This window comes from Trichomycterus rosablanca, chromosome 13 (genome assembly GCF_030014385.1).
Source record: "Trichomycterus rosablanca isolate fTriRos1 chromosome 13, fTriRos1.hap1, whole genome shotgun sequence".
In the NCBI taxonomy this organism is placed as follows: Eukaryota; Metazoa; Chordata; class Actinopteri; order Siluriformes; family Trichomycteridae; genus Trichomycterus; species Trichomycterus rosablanca.
Window position 1 is genome coordinate 38,383,894 of NC_086000.1, and position 17,500 is coordinate 38,401,393.

Sequence of the window (17,500 nt, forward strand, 5' to 3'; positions counted from 1 at the left end):
CTCACAGAGCTGTTACCTATTGGATGTGGATCTGATGGTGGATGTGTGAGGGTGAGGGATCTATTAGCTGTGGATCTGATGGTGAGGGATCTATTAGATGTGGATCTGATGGTGTGTGTGTGAGGGTGAGGGATCTATTAGCTGTGGATCTGATGGTGAAGGATCTATTAGATGTGGATCTGATGGTGTGTGTGTGAGGGTGAGGGATCTATTAGATGTGGATCTGATGGTGGATGTGTGAGGGTGAGGGATCTATTAGCTGTGGATCTGATGGTGAGGTATCTATTAGATGTGGATCTGATGGTGTGTGTGTGAGGGTGAGGGATCTATTAGCTGTGGATCTAATGGTGAGGGATCTATTAGATGTGGATCTGATGGTGTGTGTGTGAGGGTGAGGGATCTATTAGATGTGGATCTGATGGTGCGTGTGAGGGTGAGGGATCTATTAGATGTGGATCTGATGGTGTGTGTGTGAGGGTGAGGGATCTATTAGATGTGGATCTGATGGTGGGTGTGAGGGTGAGGGATCTATTAGATGTGGATCTGATGGTGGGTGTGAGGGTGAGGGATCTGTTAGATGTGATGGACCTCAGAGACTCGGTGCTGATTTTAACACCCTCACTAAAATAACCGGAGTGACTCGGCATCACCGTGTGGAATCCCAACACGCCTATAAACACACTCCGTCTTTTTTAGAGGTGTTAATTTTTTCGGGAGGGGTGAGGGAGCCGCACCCTGCTCCGGTTTTAGACTCTTGTTGCTGAGTTTCCTGGGCGTCGGTCAGGGGGCCCTGCTGTACCCGTGCTGCCCCCTTGTGCTCACTTTTATTTAGATTTAGTTTCGGGTTTGGACAAAACTAGACAGAAGTATGTGGACGCCACTTGTAATGACTGACTTCATGTGTGTCAGACACAACAGTTACTAACAGGTGTAATAAATCAGTGACATAGTGACTCTTAGGCCCGCCCACCTGGCAGACATTAGCCAATCATATCTGCGTGTAGGTGCCCGGCGGGTCGATAGCAACGCTGAGAATCAAACTTGCAAGCTCAAGATCTCAGCACTGGTGGGCTACAGGTGTTTTATTTTGTTCCGGTTCATCTTTTCTTTTATCTCTCCTTTTATCTTTTCTTTAATATTTTTCTTTCATCTTTTCTTTCATGTTTTCTTTATTTTTTATATTTTTTCTTTCATGTTTTCTTTTATCTTTTTATCTCTCCTTTCATCTTTGCTTTCATCTTTTTTCTTTTTTTCTTCACCTTTTTTAAAACCTTTTCTTATATCTCCTTTTATCTTTTCTTTAATCTTTTTTCTTTCTTATTTTCTTTCTTATTTTTTCATCTTTTCTTTCATTTTTTTCTTTCATCTTTTTTTCTTTTTTTTTCTTTTATCTTTTCATTTTTTTCTTACATCTCTCCTTTCATCTTTTCTTTCATTTCTCCTTTTATCTCTTTTTTCATGTTTTCTTTTATCTTTTCATCTCTTCTTTCTACTCTTTTTTTCATTTTTTCTTTAATCTTTTTTCTTTCATTTCTCCTTTTATCTTTTCTTTTATCTTTATTAAATCAGTGATAAAAAGTAGCAACAGTTTAGTGAAGGACCGTTCCTGATCCAGATGCAGCAAGCTTTATAAAGACACCCAACAGCTCTGGGATGAATCAGAACACCAACTGATTGATCAGTTACTGATCAATACTGTCATCTTTAGATTGAACGGGCACAAATTCCCACAGACACACTACAAAGTCTTCACCGAGAAGCTTCTCAGAGGAAACTGAAGGTCACACAGAGGTCGCTCTGTTTTACAACCCTTTCTAACATGCTGATGGTGGGGTGTGTGAATACTTTTGGTCGTGTAAGTACAGTCAGTGATTGTATACCCGCGTGTCTCTGTGCAGAAGTGGACGAGTGTCTCATCCGGCCGGATATCTGTGGTCCAGGGATCTGCTACAACACGGCCGAGAGCTACGACTGCATCTGCGACGGCGGGTACCGGCTGAACGAGGAGGGCAGCACCTGCGTGGGTCAGTCCTTTCTATTCTGGAAACAGTTTGGGGAAGGTCCTGTCCCGCTCCAGTGTGTGTGTGTGTGTGTGTGTGTGTGTGTGTGCGCCCCCCAGTGTTTATCACATCCACGTCTACACGTGTGCAGCAGGATTACGTTTTCATATCCTAGAGGCAGGTGTAGCCTAGTGGTTAAGGTGCTGGACTAGTAATCAAAAGGTTTCTGGTTCAAGCCCCGCTGTCGGGCCCTTGAGCAAGGCCCCTAACTTTTAATTGCGTAGACAGTATACTGTCACAGTACTGTAAGTCACTTTGGATGTAAATTCCCCCCCCTGCTGGTTCGGATCCTCCTGGAGTCCAGAAGGTCAAGGGCCCAACAGTGGAGATGGAATTCAAACCCACACCCTCCTGATTTACATCCCAGAGTCCTAAAAAATTCTGGTTTAGTGCTGCCCAAGACGTGATTTATAGGGCGCCCACCTAGAGTGGAGATGGGCAGGAGGGCAGGATTTACAGCATCATGCCCAGCTAACATTCCATATATGGCTGGCAGAGGGGGCTTGGAGGCACAGATGATTGACATGCTGCTAATTGGCTCCAAGTGGAGGGATGCCTGTTTAATCACGGTTCCTTCCTTCCTCTGGTGGTTCCCAACAACACTGCTGCACCTGCTGCACTCATACGACTGAAATGTCCTGAGCAACAGCTGATCCACTAATCAGGCAGTGATTGTAAACCCACAAAGTTTGTGTATACGGTGGGTGAAGCTTATAAACAAATTCTACCGATGAATGCACGTACCAGATAGGTGTTCCTAATAAAGTGGCCAGTAAGTGCGTATGTTCCAGTCCCAGAGGAAGAGCAGTTGCAGGGTTCCTGAAGTGTGATGTTGATGTTCCTCAGATGTGGACGAGTGTGAGGACGACCCGCGTCTGTGTTCCAACGGGCGCTGCAGGAACACGCCCGGGAGTTTCGTGTGTGTGTGTCGCCTGGGCTTCATCCCCGACGAGGAGGGAACCAGCTGCACAGGTGAGTGTGGAACCTTCTAACGTACAGAACCCTACAGAACCCTACAGAACCGTACGGTTCCTCAGTGCTCACTAGAACTCATGTGCTTTAGGTTCCTGTAGTTCCTCTACCTCCTCAAGATTGTTAGGTTCTTTAACTTCTTTAGATCTTCTGGAACTTCTTTAGATCTTCTGGAACTTCTTTAGATCTTCGGGACCTTCTTTAGATCTTCTGAAATTTCTTTAGATCTTCTGAACTTTTATAAGAGCTTCTTTAGATCTTCTGAACTTTTATAAGAGCTTCTTTAGATCTTCTGGAACTTCTTTAGATCTCCAGGAACTTCTTTAGATCTTCTGAAACTTCTTTAGATCTTCTGAAATGTCTTATGATCTTCTGAACTTATTTAGATCTTCAGGAACGTCTTTAGATCTTCTGGAACTTCTTTAGATCTTCTGGTATTTCTTTAGATCTTTTGAACTTCTTTTTAGGAACTTCTTTAGATCTTCTGGTATTTCTTTAGATCTTTTGAACTTCTTTTTAGGAACTTCTTTTGATCTTCGGGACCTTCTTTAGATCTTCTGGAGATCTTCGTGTGTGTTGGCGTGTGTGTTGGCGTGTATGTTAGCGTGTGCATTGGCGTGTGTGTTGGCGTGTATGTTAGCGTGTGCGTTGGCGTGTGTTAGCGTGTGTGTTGGCGTGTGTGTTAGCGTGTGTGTTGGTGTATGTGTTAGCGTGTGTGTTGGCGTGTGTGTTGGCGTGTGTGTTGGTGTATGTGTTGGCGTGTATGTTAGCGTGTGCATTGGCGTGTGTGTTGGCGTGTGTGTTAGCGTGTGCATTGGCGTGTGCATTGGCGTGTGCATTGGCGTGTGCATTGGCGTGTGTGTTGGCGTGTGTGTTAGCGTGTGCATTGGTGTGTGCGTTGGCGTGTGTGTTAGCGTGTGCATTGGCGTGTGTGTTGGCGTGTGTGTTGGCGTGTGTGTTGGCGTGTATGTTAGCGTGTGTGTTGGCGTGTATGTTAGCGTGTGCATTGGCGTGTGTGTTGGCGTGTGTGTTGGCGTGTGTGTTAGCGTGTGTGTTGGCGTGTGTGTTAGCGTGTGTGTTGGTGTATGTGTTGGCGTGTATGTTAGCGTGTGCATTGGCGTGTGTGTTGGCGTGTGTGTTAGCGTGTGTGTTGGCGTGTGTGTTAGCGTGTGTGTTGGCGTGTGTGTTAGCGTGTGCATTGGCGTGTGTGTTAGCGTGTGTGCTGGTAGACGCCGTGTTATTAGTGTTTGGACGGTATTTTGGGCTCAGCGGGATATAAACCACATCCAGACCTCAGACGACTCTAAATGAGGCGCGGTTAAACGTTTCTCCACCGCCTGTTTATCTTGGACCGGCGGTTTATAGCACGTGGAGAACGTCTGAGGAACTTCTGTAACCTCAAAACCTGAGCCAGAGGGCCAAAAGTATGTGGACACTCTTACCAACAGCTAACAGGAGCATAAAAGTATGAGTGAGTGAGCTGCACAGAACCCAGACATCAACCTGACCGAGCACATCTGAGATGAACTAGAATATCTACCGTGAGCACAGGGGAATTTGTGCACAAATACCCACAGACACTCCAAACTCTTGTACAAATCGTAGGCTCTTATAGGCTAACCGTGTGTGTGTGTGTGTGTGTGTGTGTGTGTGTGTGTGTGTGTTACAGACTTGAACGAGTGTGAGGCGCTGAGGGTGTGTCCTGAGAACAGTGTATGTATGAACACAGTGGGGTCGTACACCTGTCGCCAGTGCAGCACTGGGTACAGAGTGGGTCAGAGCGGCCAGTGTGAAGGTAACACACACACACACACACACACACACACATACATCTAAAACATGCACACACATACACATACATCAAACACACACACACACTCATTATACTCACACACAAACAATATATAGAAAGAACACACACATTATACACATACACACACACATTATACTCACACACACAGTAAGTAGTAAGAACACACACACACTACAAACACACACACACACACATTATACTCACACACAAACAATACATAGAAAGAACACACACATTATACACACACACACACAGTACATCAAACACACACACACACACACACACATTATACTCACACACAGTAAGTAGTAAGAACACACACACACTACAAACACACACACACACACACATTATACTCACACACACAGTAAGTAGTAAGAACACACACACACACACATTATACTCACACACACACACACAGTAAGTAGTAAGAACACACACACACACACATTATACACACACACAGTAAGTAGTAAGAACACACACACACACACACATTATACTCACACACACACACAGTAAGTAGTAAGAACACACACACACACACACACATTATACACACACACAGTAAGTAGTAAGAATACACACACACACACATTATACTCACACACACACACAGTAAGTAGTAAGAACACACACACACACACACACATTATACACACACACAGTAAGTAGTAAGAATACACACACACACACATTATACACACACACACACAGTAAGTAGTAAGAACACACACACACACACATTATACTCACACACACACACACAGTAAGTAGTAAGAATACACACACACACACACATTATACTCACACACACACACAGTAAGTAGTAAGAACACACACACACACACACACATTATACTCACACACAGTAAGTAGTAAGAATACACACACACACACATTATACTCACACACAGTAAGTAGTAAGAATACACACACACACACATTATACACACACACACACAGTAAGTAGTAAGAACACACACACACTACAAACACACACACACACATTATACTCACACACAAACAATACATAGAAAGAACACACACATTATACACACATACGCGTTTTCATGTCAGATGGGGACCAATGTTATGAACATCACTTGCGGGGACCACCCTTTCTACAGCCTCTAGAGGGCTGAAAAAAATCAGGCACACTAAACAGATTTTTCTTAGCTCATACACGCGTTCAAACATCAGAATTTAAGAAGTCATGTCAGGACCGTGTTTAGTGGGGACTTAGAAAAATCTTATAAATATGACTAATGGGGACCTCATTTACATAATATTAGCATAAAACACACAAATGCCAATGTGATTAGTGGGGACCTTGCAAGAACATTGAGTTAATTACAATTCATTTATATTACCATTAAAGGGCATGTAATTATTTCAAGCTAATCTACAGATTATCTTACTTTTAAACAAAAAAGGTTTAATATACATCTATGTAAAATCAAAAGATGCAGTAATAGTCCATAAATCACATTAAAATGTTTAAATTTAGCTTAGCTTACTTGTTCATAGATTATGTAGTCTTTGCATAGAACATCTAGTGATGTGCATGTAGTCATCTCGACAACATAGCAAGATTTATGTTTGACATTTCTAGATTTACAGCCAATATCAGTGTAATTAAAAAAAAATATTAATAGATGAAGTTAAAGTCTATCTCTACTCATGTACAGTGGATTGGAAGAGTAGTAAATTATTGTCTGGATACTTTTTTAACTCAAATCAAACTATTTTATTTTTCACTGTTTAAGTGTTTCTTTCTTTAATTCTTTGTCATGAATTTTTTTGTACCACAGTGAACCACCCAGAATCAGCTACTACTCAATCACTGGACAATTATTACCACTAAAATAATGCTACTTATAAAACTATACAGGCATTAAAGACATTTAAATTGCAAAACTCAAGATTTAATTTTTAACATGCTTTCACCCTGTTCTTCAATGGTCAGTACCTCCACAGAGCAGGTATTATTTAGGTGGTGGATGATTCTCAGCACTGCAGTGACACTGACATGGTGGTGGTGTGTTAGTGTGTGTTGTGCTGGTATGAGTGGATCAGACACAGCAGCGCTGCTGGAGTTTTTAAATACCGTGTCCACTCACTGTCCACTCTATTAGACACTCCTACCTAGTTGGTCCACCTTGTAGATGTAAAGTCAGAGACGATCGCTCATCTATTGCTCCTGTTTGAGTCGGTCATCTTCTAGACCTTCATCAGTGGTCACAGGACGCTGCCCACGGGGGCTTTTGGCTGGATATTTTAGGTTGGTGGACTCTTCTCAGTCCAGCAGTGACAGTGCGGTGTTTAAAACTCCAGCAGCGCTGCTGTGTCTGATCCACTCATACCAGCACAACACACACTAACACACCACCACCATGTCAGTGTCACTGCAGTGCTGAGAATCATCCACCACCTAAATAATACCTGCTCTGTGGGGGTCCTGTGGGGGTCCTGACCATTGAAGAACAGAGTGAAAGCAGGTTAAAAAGTAAGTAGAGAAACGGATGGACTACAGTCAGTAATTGTAGAACTACAAAGTGCTTCTACAGTGGGGGAAATAAGTATTTGATCCCCTGCTGATTTTGTAAGTTTACCCCCTTACAAAAACTTGAACAGTCTATATTTTTTATGGAAGGTTTATTTTAACAGAGAGAGACAGAATATCAACAAAAAATCCAGAAAAAAAACATTAAATAAAAGTTATAAATTAATTTGTATTTAATTAAGTGAAATAAGTATTTGATCCCCTACCAACCAGCAAGAATTCTGACCCCCACAGACCGGTTATGTGCCCATGAGGCACACAAATTAGTCCTGTCCCTGTATAAGACTCCTGTCACAGAATCAGTTTCTTCTGTTCAAATCTCTCCACCACCATGGGCAAGACCAAAGAGCTATCAAAGGACGTCAGGGACAAGATTGTAGACCTGCACAAGGCTGGAATGGGCTACAAGACCATCAGCAAGAAGCTTGGTGAGAAAGAGACCACTGTTGGTGCGATAATTTGAAAATGGAAGAAATACAAGATCACAGTCAATCGCCCTCGCTCTGGAGCTCCATGCAAGATCTCACCTGGTGGGGTAAGAATGATTCTGAGAAAGGTGAGGTCAGTCCAGAATTACACGGGAGGAGCTTGTCAATGATCTCAAGGGAGCTGGGAGCACAGTCACCAAGAAAACCATTAGTAACACACTTCGCCGTAATGGATTGAGATCCTGCAGTGCCCGCAAAGTCCCTCTGCTCAAGAAGGCTCATGTACAGGCCCGTCTGAAGTTTGCCAATGAACACCTGAATGATTCAGAGAAAGCTTGGGAGAATGTGATATGGTCAGATGAGACCAAAATTGAGCTCTTTGGCATCAACTCCACTCGCCGTGTTTGGAGGCAGAGAAATGCCCGGTGGGGATGGTGTTCTTGGGGTCATATCCAGCATTTCTCTGCTCCCAGCTCCCTTGAGATCATTGACAAGCTCCTCCCGTGTAATTCTGGACTGACCTCACCTTTCTCAGAATCATTCTTACCCCACCAGGTGAGATCTTGCATGGAGCTCCAGAGCGAGGGCGATTGACTGTGATCTTGTATTTCTTCCATTTTCGAATGATCGCACCAACAGTGATCTCTTTCTCACCAAGCTTCTTGCTGATGGTCTTGTAGCCCATTCCAGCCTTGTGCAGGTCTACAATCTTGTCCCTGACGTCCTTTGATAGCTCTTTGGTCTTGCCCATGGGGGTCGAGAGATTTGAACAGAAGAAACTGATTCTGTGACAGGAGTCTTTTATATAGGGACAGGACTAATTTGTGCGCCTCATGGGCACATAACCGGTCTGTGGGGGTCAGAATTCTTGCTGGTTGGTAGGGGATCAAATACTTATTTCCCTTAATTAAATACAAATTAATTTATAACTTTTATTTAATGTTTTTTTTTTTTTTTTTTTGATATTCTGTCTCTCTCTGTTAAAATAAACCTTCCATAAAAATTATAGACTGTTCAAGTCTTTGTAAGGGGGTAAACTTACAAAATCAGCAGGGGATCAAATACTTATTTCCCCCACTGTATATGGTAAGTTTTTCAGGATGAACTCAAGTTCATATGCGTGTGAAGGCAGGCGAGCGAATACTTTTGGCAATATAGTGTATTATTGACAGTTCAAAGAAAATCAATATATTGCAAAATGTTCAAATGCTTTTTAAAAAATAGCAAATAATTCTATTTCTGTTCAGTAGACCTTTATGACGTATGCATGTGTGTGTCTTGCTGAGACATGTGAATGCAAACAAAAACTGCAATATCAGAACATGTGAATGTAAACAAAAACTGCCATACCAGAGACTCAATGATCTTTAAACTATCTGTATTGCAATTTTCTTTTGTAGGCCGTAATACGATTATAAACATAGAATTTCAGATTTTGCCAGTCACGGTTCTTAGGAGCTTCTGGTTCAGCCCTTAAACACTTCTCACAGTCTCGCTGTGCTGGTACGATACAAGATGTGATGAAGCGATTCGTGTGCCATTCCACCGCCTGCACCTCTGTCTGCAGCCAAGGTGTTTTCTTCTTATGGGCAGTTTTACCTTTGCACTGTTTGTCCATTCTGCCATAGACAAAGATTATTAGGATCAAATTCTCATAATAGCTATAAATACACAGATCAGCCATAAAATTAAAACCCGCCTAATATTATGTAAGTCCCACTAGTGACACCTGTATAGCTCTGACCCATCGAAACATAAACTACACAAGACCAATGAGCCTTGGATGCACATGACCCTGACACCAAGCCTACTGTGGACCATTTTTGGTAGGTACTAACCACTGTTTACTGGGAACAACCCACAAGACCTGCTGTTTTGGAGATGCATCACAGACATCACAATTTGGTCCTTGTCAAAGTCACACAGTTCCTTACTGTTGCCCATTTTTCCTGCTGCCAAAACATCACCTTCGAGAACTGACTTTGACTGCGGCTTAATACATCCCACCACCTTTTTACAAGAGTACAGTAAGAAAGTAAACCCTCGAAATTACTTGATTCTACCATGAACACTCCATGGTCTACCATGGACCAGACTCAAGTACTAACCACTGCATACTGTTACACCCCAAACCTGCTGTTTTGGAGATGCTCTGACCCTGACCATTTTTCCTGCTTTAATTTGTCTGCAATTGTCCTACCTGAGCAGGCTACTGGCTTTAGTGTTTAATGTTTCAAAGTGGGTCTGTTTCTTGTAAGTAAGACTGACACTGTGTTACACTGTTTGATTAGGTTACACCATGAGTTATATTTTTAACAACACTGTGGCTTCCCACACAGAAGTCCCAGTCCCAAGCCCATATGCCCCCTAATAATATTTACATTCTATAAAAACACACTATAATGACGACAATTTATCCCCCTCACTTACAGTCTGTAGAATACACACAGGCATTAGTTAGCTAAGTAATCAAACAGTACTTAAACCCTTTATTCACTGGGACTTCAACAAAAGCAAGAAAGCAAAAACCAAATACAAAAAGTAAAATAAAATAATATACCATCAGGATCTAGCCCAATTTTATCCAAGTTCTTGCCATGAAACTCAGCTAATCTTCCTTGCTCAAGAGCCATTAGAACTTTGCTGATCTTTTGATATACACTGGATGTCTCTGGCTCAGTGAGTTCCACTGTCTGTGACTCGACATCATCAGACAAAATGACCTCTGACAGGCACAGCTTTCCAAAGGGTTTCAGGGAGAGGAAGAAACAGCTAGATTATATTCTCAACAGAGGAAACTACACTCACAATGCTGCAGTTATGGAGTCAGGACAGGGGAAACGTGTGCCCTTTACACAACCATGTAAAGAAACATTGGGAAATGACTTCACATACTTTTAACAGTATGTGTGAGAGCAGATGCGAGAAATGGGAAGGCTGGTTCACAATGCCAGAAAAGTCACCACCTTAAAAAAAATGGAAGACCTTATGAATCCAAAAAATTACATGGAGAGAGTCAAAGCTGTCAAGTTGACATGTGGGTATGACAGTGAAACAAACAAGTTTTTGACCCCATCATTAGCAAACAAACTTGGAAATATCCTGGTTAAAGTAAGCAAACTTTTAAAAGCTCAAGGTTTCATCTCAAACAACCAACATCTTGTGAAGAATGCCAGTGAGTTTCAAGACATCCATCGGGAAAAGTAGAATGAGCTGATATCAGCCACGGCATTGAAAAACTTTGCTGATCTTGGCGAGCTGTAGGGTCTTCTCAGGCAGTCGATAGAACTCACGATGGATTCTTATGTCATGTCCAAGAAAATTGGCAAGCTGGTCCATTTCTGTGTCTATCATGTTTAGCACAGTTGAAAGGGTTGCAGCATGCTTTCTCAGTTTGGTAGATGTCAGTGGGACTCTTTGCACCACACACCTTTGCAAAGCCACAGAGACGGTCTGATCCTCTGAAATGTGTCATAGCTTCTGGTCTTGCAAACATATAACCATTGTCTATTAACAAGGATCTCTAATGCACAAAACATTTTTGGAGTCAGAAGAATTGGAACTGGGCGACCACGTTTCCCCCCGACGACAATCCTTGAGAAGTGTCTGCAGAGCTTTTTTTCCTCTTCAGACAGTGCCCAGTCCACATCCTCATGGTGATCAGAAGTGTCTCTTGATAAAAATGCAGATAAGAGCATGCTGGCAACTTCTCCTTCCCTGAGAAGAGAATAACCTGAGCCAGGCACACCTTATTCAGCTCCATCCAGGCTTTTGCAGAGGGACTTTCCGAGAGTGAAATGTACCACTCATCTTGTACTTGACTGAGATATGCATGCATTTTTTGGATGTCTTCAGTAAAAGGCATGAGAGTCGGTACGTTCCACTTTGCTTACCTTATGTTCCTCAATGCCGTGGCTGATATTAGCTCATTCTACTTTTCCCGATGGATGTCTTACAACTCACTGGCATTCTTCACAAGATGTTGGTTGTTTGAGATGAAACCTTGAGCTTTTAAAAGTTTGCTTACTTTAATCAGGATATTTCCAAGTTTGTTTGCTAATGATGGGGTCAAAAACTTGTTTGTTTCACTGTCATACCCACATGTCAACTTGACAGTTTTGACTGTCTCCATGTAATTTTTTGGATTCATAAGATCTTCCATTTTCTTTAAGGTGGTGACTTTTCTGGCATTGTGAACCAGCCTTCCCATTTCTCGCATCTGCTCTCTCACATACTGTTGATTCTTGTCTAATTTCCCCTTTTGTTTAACAAGTGCTGCCCAACATCAAGTTTCCCCTGTCCTGACTCCATAACTGCAGCATTGTGAGCGTAGTGTCCTCTGTTGTGAATATAATCTAGCTGTTTCTTCCTCTCCCTGAAACCCTTTGGAAAGCTTAAGAGCTTTGGCCACATCGGGTTCATTTTCATGCACATGTTCGAGGTGCCTTGCCATCTTGGCATACGGCTTAGAGCAATACAAGCAGTAATGTTTTTTGTTGTACACTCTTCGTCCACCTCTTTTTTGACTTGCGCTAACAACTATTAGATCATTTATGTTCTTACTTGAACCAAGTTCTTCTTCTGCTCCAGTGGCTTCAGGTGTAAAGCTGTGCCCATCAAAGGTCATTTTGTCTGATGTTGTGGAGTCACAGACAGTGGAACTGTCTGAGCCAGAGACATCCAGTGTATTGTGCTTTGTTTTTTGGTTTGGTTTAAGGCTAGTGTCAATGTCACTATCACAAGTCGTATCAGGTATGTAATCATCTGCACTTTCTGATGAAGAATCAAATAGCTCACTGGAATTGTCAAGATTTGTGTCTTTCATTTACAAAACAAGAAATCATAATAAGAAAAACTTTAATACTTAATCCTAAATTTAAAACTTAATTTATCAGTAAATTTACATATACAGTGGGGCCAAAAGTATTTAGTCAGCCACTGATTGCGCAGGTTCTCCTACTTAGACAAATGAGAGAGGTCTGTAATTTTCATCATAGCTACACTTCAACTATGAGAGACAAAATGAAAAAAAAAATCCAGGAAATCACATTGTAGGATTTTTAAAGAATTTAATTGTAAATTATGGTGGAAAATAAGTATTTGGTCAATAACAAAAGTTCAACTCAATACTTTGTAACATAACCTTTGTTGGCAATGACAGAGGTCAAACGTTTCCTGTAAGTCTTCACCAGGTTTGCACACACTGTAGCTGGTATTTTGGCCCATTCCTCCATGCAGATCTCCTCTAGAGCAGTGATGTTTTGGGGCTGTCGCTGGGCAACACGGACTCCACACATTTTCTATGGGGTTGAGGTCTGGAGACTGGCTAGGCCACTCCAGGACCTTGAAATGCTTTTTACGGAGCCACTCCTTCGTTGCCCGAGCGGTGTGTTTGGGATCATTGTCATGCTGGAAGACCCAGCCACGTTCCATCTTCAATGCTCTCACTGATGGAAGGAGGTTTTGGCTTAAAATCTCACGATACATGGCCCCGTTCATTCTTCCCTTAACACGGATCAGTCGTCCTGTCCCCTTTGCAGAAAAACAGCCCCAAAGCACGATGTTTCCACCCCCATGCTTCACAGTAGGTATGGTGTTCTTGGGATGCAACTCAGCATTCTTCTTCCTCCAAACACGACGAGTTGAGTTTTTACCAAAAAGTTCCATTTTGGTTTCATCTGACCACATGATATTCTCCCAATCCTCTTCTGGATCATCCATATGCTCTCTGGCAAACTTCAGACGGGCCTGGACATGTACTGGCTTAAGCAGGGGGGCACGCCTGGCACTGCAGGATTTGAGTCCCTCTCGGCGTAGTGTGTTACTGATGGTAGCCTTTGTTACTTTGGTCCCAGCTCTCTGCAGGTCATTCATCAGGTCCCTCCGTGTAGTTCTGGGATTTTTGCTCACCGTTCTCATGATCATTTTGACCGCACGGGATCGAGGGAGATTATCAATGGTCTTGTATGTCTTCCATTTTCTTACAATTGCTCCCACAGTTGATTTATTCACACCAACCTGCTTGCCTATTGTAGATTCACTCTTCCCAGCCTGGTGCAGGTCTACAATTTTCTTCCTGGTGTCCTTCGACAGCTCTTTGGTCTTGGCCATGGTTGAGTTTGGAGTCTGACTGTTTGAGGCTGTGGACAGGTGTCTTTTATACAGATAACGAGGTCAAAGCGGTAATACAGGTAACGAGTGGAGGACAGAAGAGCTTCTTAAAGAAGAAGTTACAGGTCTGTGAGAGCCAGAAATCTTGCTTGTTTGTTATTGACCAAATACTTATTTTCCACCATAATTTACGAATAAATTCTTTAAAAATCCTACAATGTGATTTCCTGGATTTTTTTTTCTAATTTTGTCTCTCATAGTTGAAGTGTACCTATGATGAAAAGTACAAACCTCTCTCATCTTTCTAAGTAGGAGAACCTGCACAATCAGTGGCTGACTAAATACTTTTTGGCCCCACTGTATGTTTGATGATCTCAAATACACAAGTACTTTTTTGTCATGTTTTTGTATTTTGGGTTTTTAGTTAATTAAAAGAATGTAATAAGTTAATTGTGATGATAATCTAGCAAGAATAATTGTTTATTGTGATGTATCTACAAGGTAAGTTCAAGGGGAACATATAGGGCAGATTTTAACTTTCACAGTGATTTTTTTCTTGGATAATTATCATTTTATTCTGAACACTTACGGCGTCCCCACAACACACCTTCAGTTAGTGTATGAGTAGAAACTGTGTGTAGAAACTGAACTAAACTGGTCCCCACAATGACTATAACATTGTGTGTGTGAAAGGTCCCCACAAGTGACTATTACATTGTGTGTGTGAAAGGTCCCCACAAGTAACTATAACATTGTGCGTGTATGTAACAGGTCCCCACAATGACTGTAACATTGTGTGTGTGTGTGTGAAAGGACCTTTCACACACACAATGTTACCATTCCTTGTGGGGACCTTTCACACACACAATGTTACAGTCATTGTGGGGACCAGTTTAGTTCAGTTTCTACACACAGTTTCTACTCATACACTAACTGAAGGTGTGTTGTGGGGACGTCGTAAGTGTTCAGAATAAAGTGATAATTATACAAGACAAAAATCCCTGTGAAAGTTAAAATCTGCCCTAAATGTTCCACTAGAACTTACCTTGTAGATACATCAAAATAAACAATTATTCTTGCTAGATTTACATCACAATTAACTTATTACATTCTTTTTACTGACTAAAAACCCAAAATACTAAAATATATGACAAAAGAGAGGCTGTAAAACTAAAAGTCAAGTAGTGGACATGCATGTACCTGTTGAGGAGTGCTGTTTGAAACAGAAGCATCATCCATCTGAGTCTTGGACAGGATAGAGGATTGGGAGTCGTCCTCCACCACGGCTCTAGCTGCAATGCTGGGTGTCTGTAAACACAATTTAAAATAACTATATCAAAAAACATGCACCAGACTTTAGAAAATAATTTTATAATAATAAAAAAATTATCTTTTGCCCAGTCAAGCAGTCTGTGTTCACACATATTAAATAAAACAGGCTTTGCGGGGACCTTTCACACACACAATGTTACAGTCATTGTGGGGACCAAGTCAGTTTCTACACACAGTTTGTACTCAGAAACTAACTGAAGGTGTGTTGTGGGGACGCCGTAAGTGTTCAGAATAAAGTGATAATTATACAAGACAAAAATCCCTGTGAAAGTTAAAATCTGCCCTATATGTTCCCCTAGAACCTACCTTGTAGATACATCACAATAAACAATTATTCTTACTAGATTATCATCACAATTAACTTATTACATTCTTTTAATTAATTAAAACCCCAAAATACTAAAATATATGACAAAAGAGAGCCTGTAGTTTTAACTTAAAGTGATGATGTGGATGTGCATGTACCTGTAGAGGAGTGCTGTTTAAAACAGAAGCATCATTCATCTTGGATCTTAGAGTCTTGGACAGGACAGAGGATTGGGAGTCGTCCTCCACCACGGCTCTAGCTGCAATGCTGGGCGTCTGTACAAATTTTAAATATTTATTTTTATTGGGCTCCCTTAAGTAATCACACAAATTAAACACTTTATGACAACTTTTAACAGAATGCCTGACTGGTCAATGTACCTGTTGGTCAGTTTTTTCCGTTGTGCTTCTGCATATGAACTTTTAAATGGCAGGACTTGCTGATATCTTCTACATTTATATCACTGGGTGCTTTTGTAGCCACCTGTAAACATATTTTCATAGATAATTAGACTTAATGCATTTGGTATTTTGGTTCTTTAAGCATTTTAATTTTTATTCTTATCCTGCAATATGAGCCAGTCTGTACACCATGTATTGTGCAACATACTCGTGTTCTCCATGAGCAGTCTTCACATTCATTTCAAACTGCAGAAAAAAACAACACAATTATTGTACTGGATTAAGTCTAGGTCTTTAAAGTTATTATTATATGCCTTATGCATATAATATGCATATAAAAAGTTTTTTAAAATATGAGGTGCAATTAAGCAACAATGCAAGAAAAAGGGACAAAAACTAAAATTATAATAATATATTATTTATATGTGTTATTTATTAGGGTTTTGCATTAATTATACAGTACAGTACAAATCTGTTTGTATATGGTGTGCATCTGCAGATACACTCTTGTTCAGAGTCTGGCCAAAAAGGTTAAATGTTATCTTAAAGTCCATTCGATCATGTTCATGTTGTTTATTAGGTTTGTGGGTATAAAACTTATCTTTACTTATTAGCGCATCACACTGGACTTAGAGACGCGTCTGCAGACGCGCACCAAACAACCTGTTCTGTAAACTACACACTGAAACGCGCTAGAAACCAACACAATACACACAGATTAGTTTTGTACAAATAAACATAAACTACTAACACTCGCTGTAGAACACATGTTGTAACGAAATCATTTATAATGTCCTTGTTAAAACGACATACTGAAGTTTTTTTCTCTGCCTGGCAGTAATACGCGTAAGAATGCCTGCTTTCACTTTTCCTGCCCAAACATTTAAGCATTTAATTTCATTTTGTAACAAACTTGCCTTACAGTTAAAGCTCCGAGTTCTACTTCTACCCACAGAACAGAGACTGAAAACCAGGTTCATTAGTGAAGTAATGCTACACCTGTTTCAAATTAAAGGCCCCAATGGAGACTGCAGCCACACACAGACATTTCAAACTAACAGTTTTCTGTCTTTTTAAGTTACCAAAAATTTGTTGTCATTTTTAAATTTATTTAATGGAAAATTAATATAAATATCTAAATATATCTAAAAACACGCAGTCATTGTTATTTAACCACTGCACTGTCACAGCCCAATTATAAACAAGAAGCTTTATTTGCACTCATTTACACCGATCAGCCATAACATTAAAACCACCTCCTTGTTTCTACACTCACTGTTCATTTTATCAGCTCCACTTACCATATAGAAGCACTTTGTAGTTCTACAATTACTGACTGTAGTTTATCTGTTTCTCTACATGCTTTGTTACCCCCTTTCATGCTGTTCTTTAATACATTTACATGTTCTTTAATAGCAGGACAGGTCAGGTTTTAATGTTATGGCTGGAGAAGGAGAAGAACTGGTATTAAAGAACAAATAACTATTCACTAACAGAACTAATTAACATA

The 17,500-nt window shown here is 41.0% G+C and overlaps 1 protein-coding gene and 1 long non-coding RNA gene across 5 annotated transcripts in view; one reads left to right on the forward strand and one right to left on the reverse strand.

The window, feature by feature from the left end:
• The window catches only part of ltbp1 (latent transforming growth factor beta binding protein 1), a 73,638-nt gene that overhangs the window by 34,073 nt on the left and 22,065 nt on the right, over nt 1-17,500 (forward strand). For both annotated transcript variants that reach the window (XM_063007580.1, XM_063007581.1), the window contains 3 exons: nt 1,899-2,024; nt 2,907-3,032; nt 4,702-4,827. In XM_063007580.1, the coding sequence (XP_062863650.1) occupies nt 1,899-2,024; nt 2,907-3,032; nt 4,702-4,827 (378 nt within the window). The remainder of the gene's footprint in view (nt 1-1,898; nt 2,025-2,906; nt 3,033-4,701; nt 4,828-17,500) is intronic.
• The window catches only part of LOC134325402 (uncharacterized), an 8,369-nt gene continuing 69 nt past the window's right edge, over nt 9,201-17,500 (reverse strand). Inside the window, exons 1-6 of one of the 3 annotated variants that reach the window (XR_010014290.1) lie at nt 16,913-16,982; nt 16,199-16,236; nt 15,970-16,072; nt 15,748-15,864; nt 15,151-15,258; nt 9,201-9,458 (exon numbers count right to left, since the gene is read on the reverse strand). This is a non-coding gene — a long non-coding RNA (uncharacterized LOC134325402). Of the gene's footprint in view, nt 9,459-15,150; nt 15,259-15,747; nt 15,865-15,969; nt 16,073-16,198; nt 16,237-16,741; nt 16,846-16,912; nt 16,983-17,500 lie in introns of those variants that run through there. The other 2 variants (XR_010014291.1, XR_010014292.1) reach the window with 2 other exon arrangements.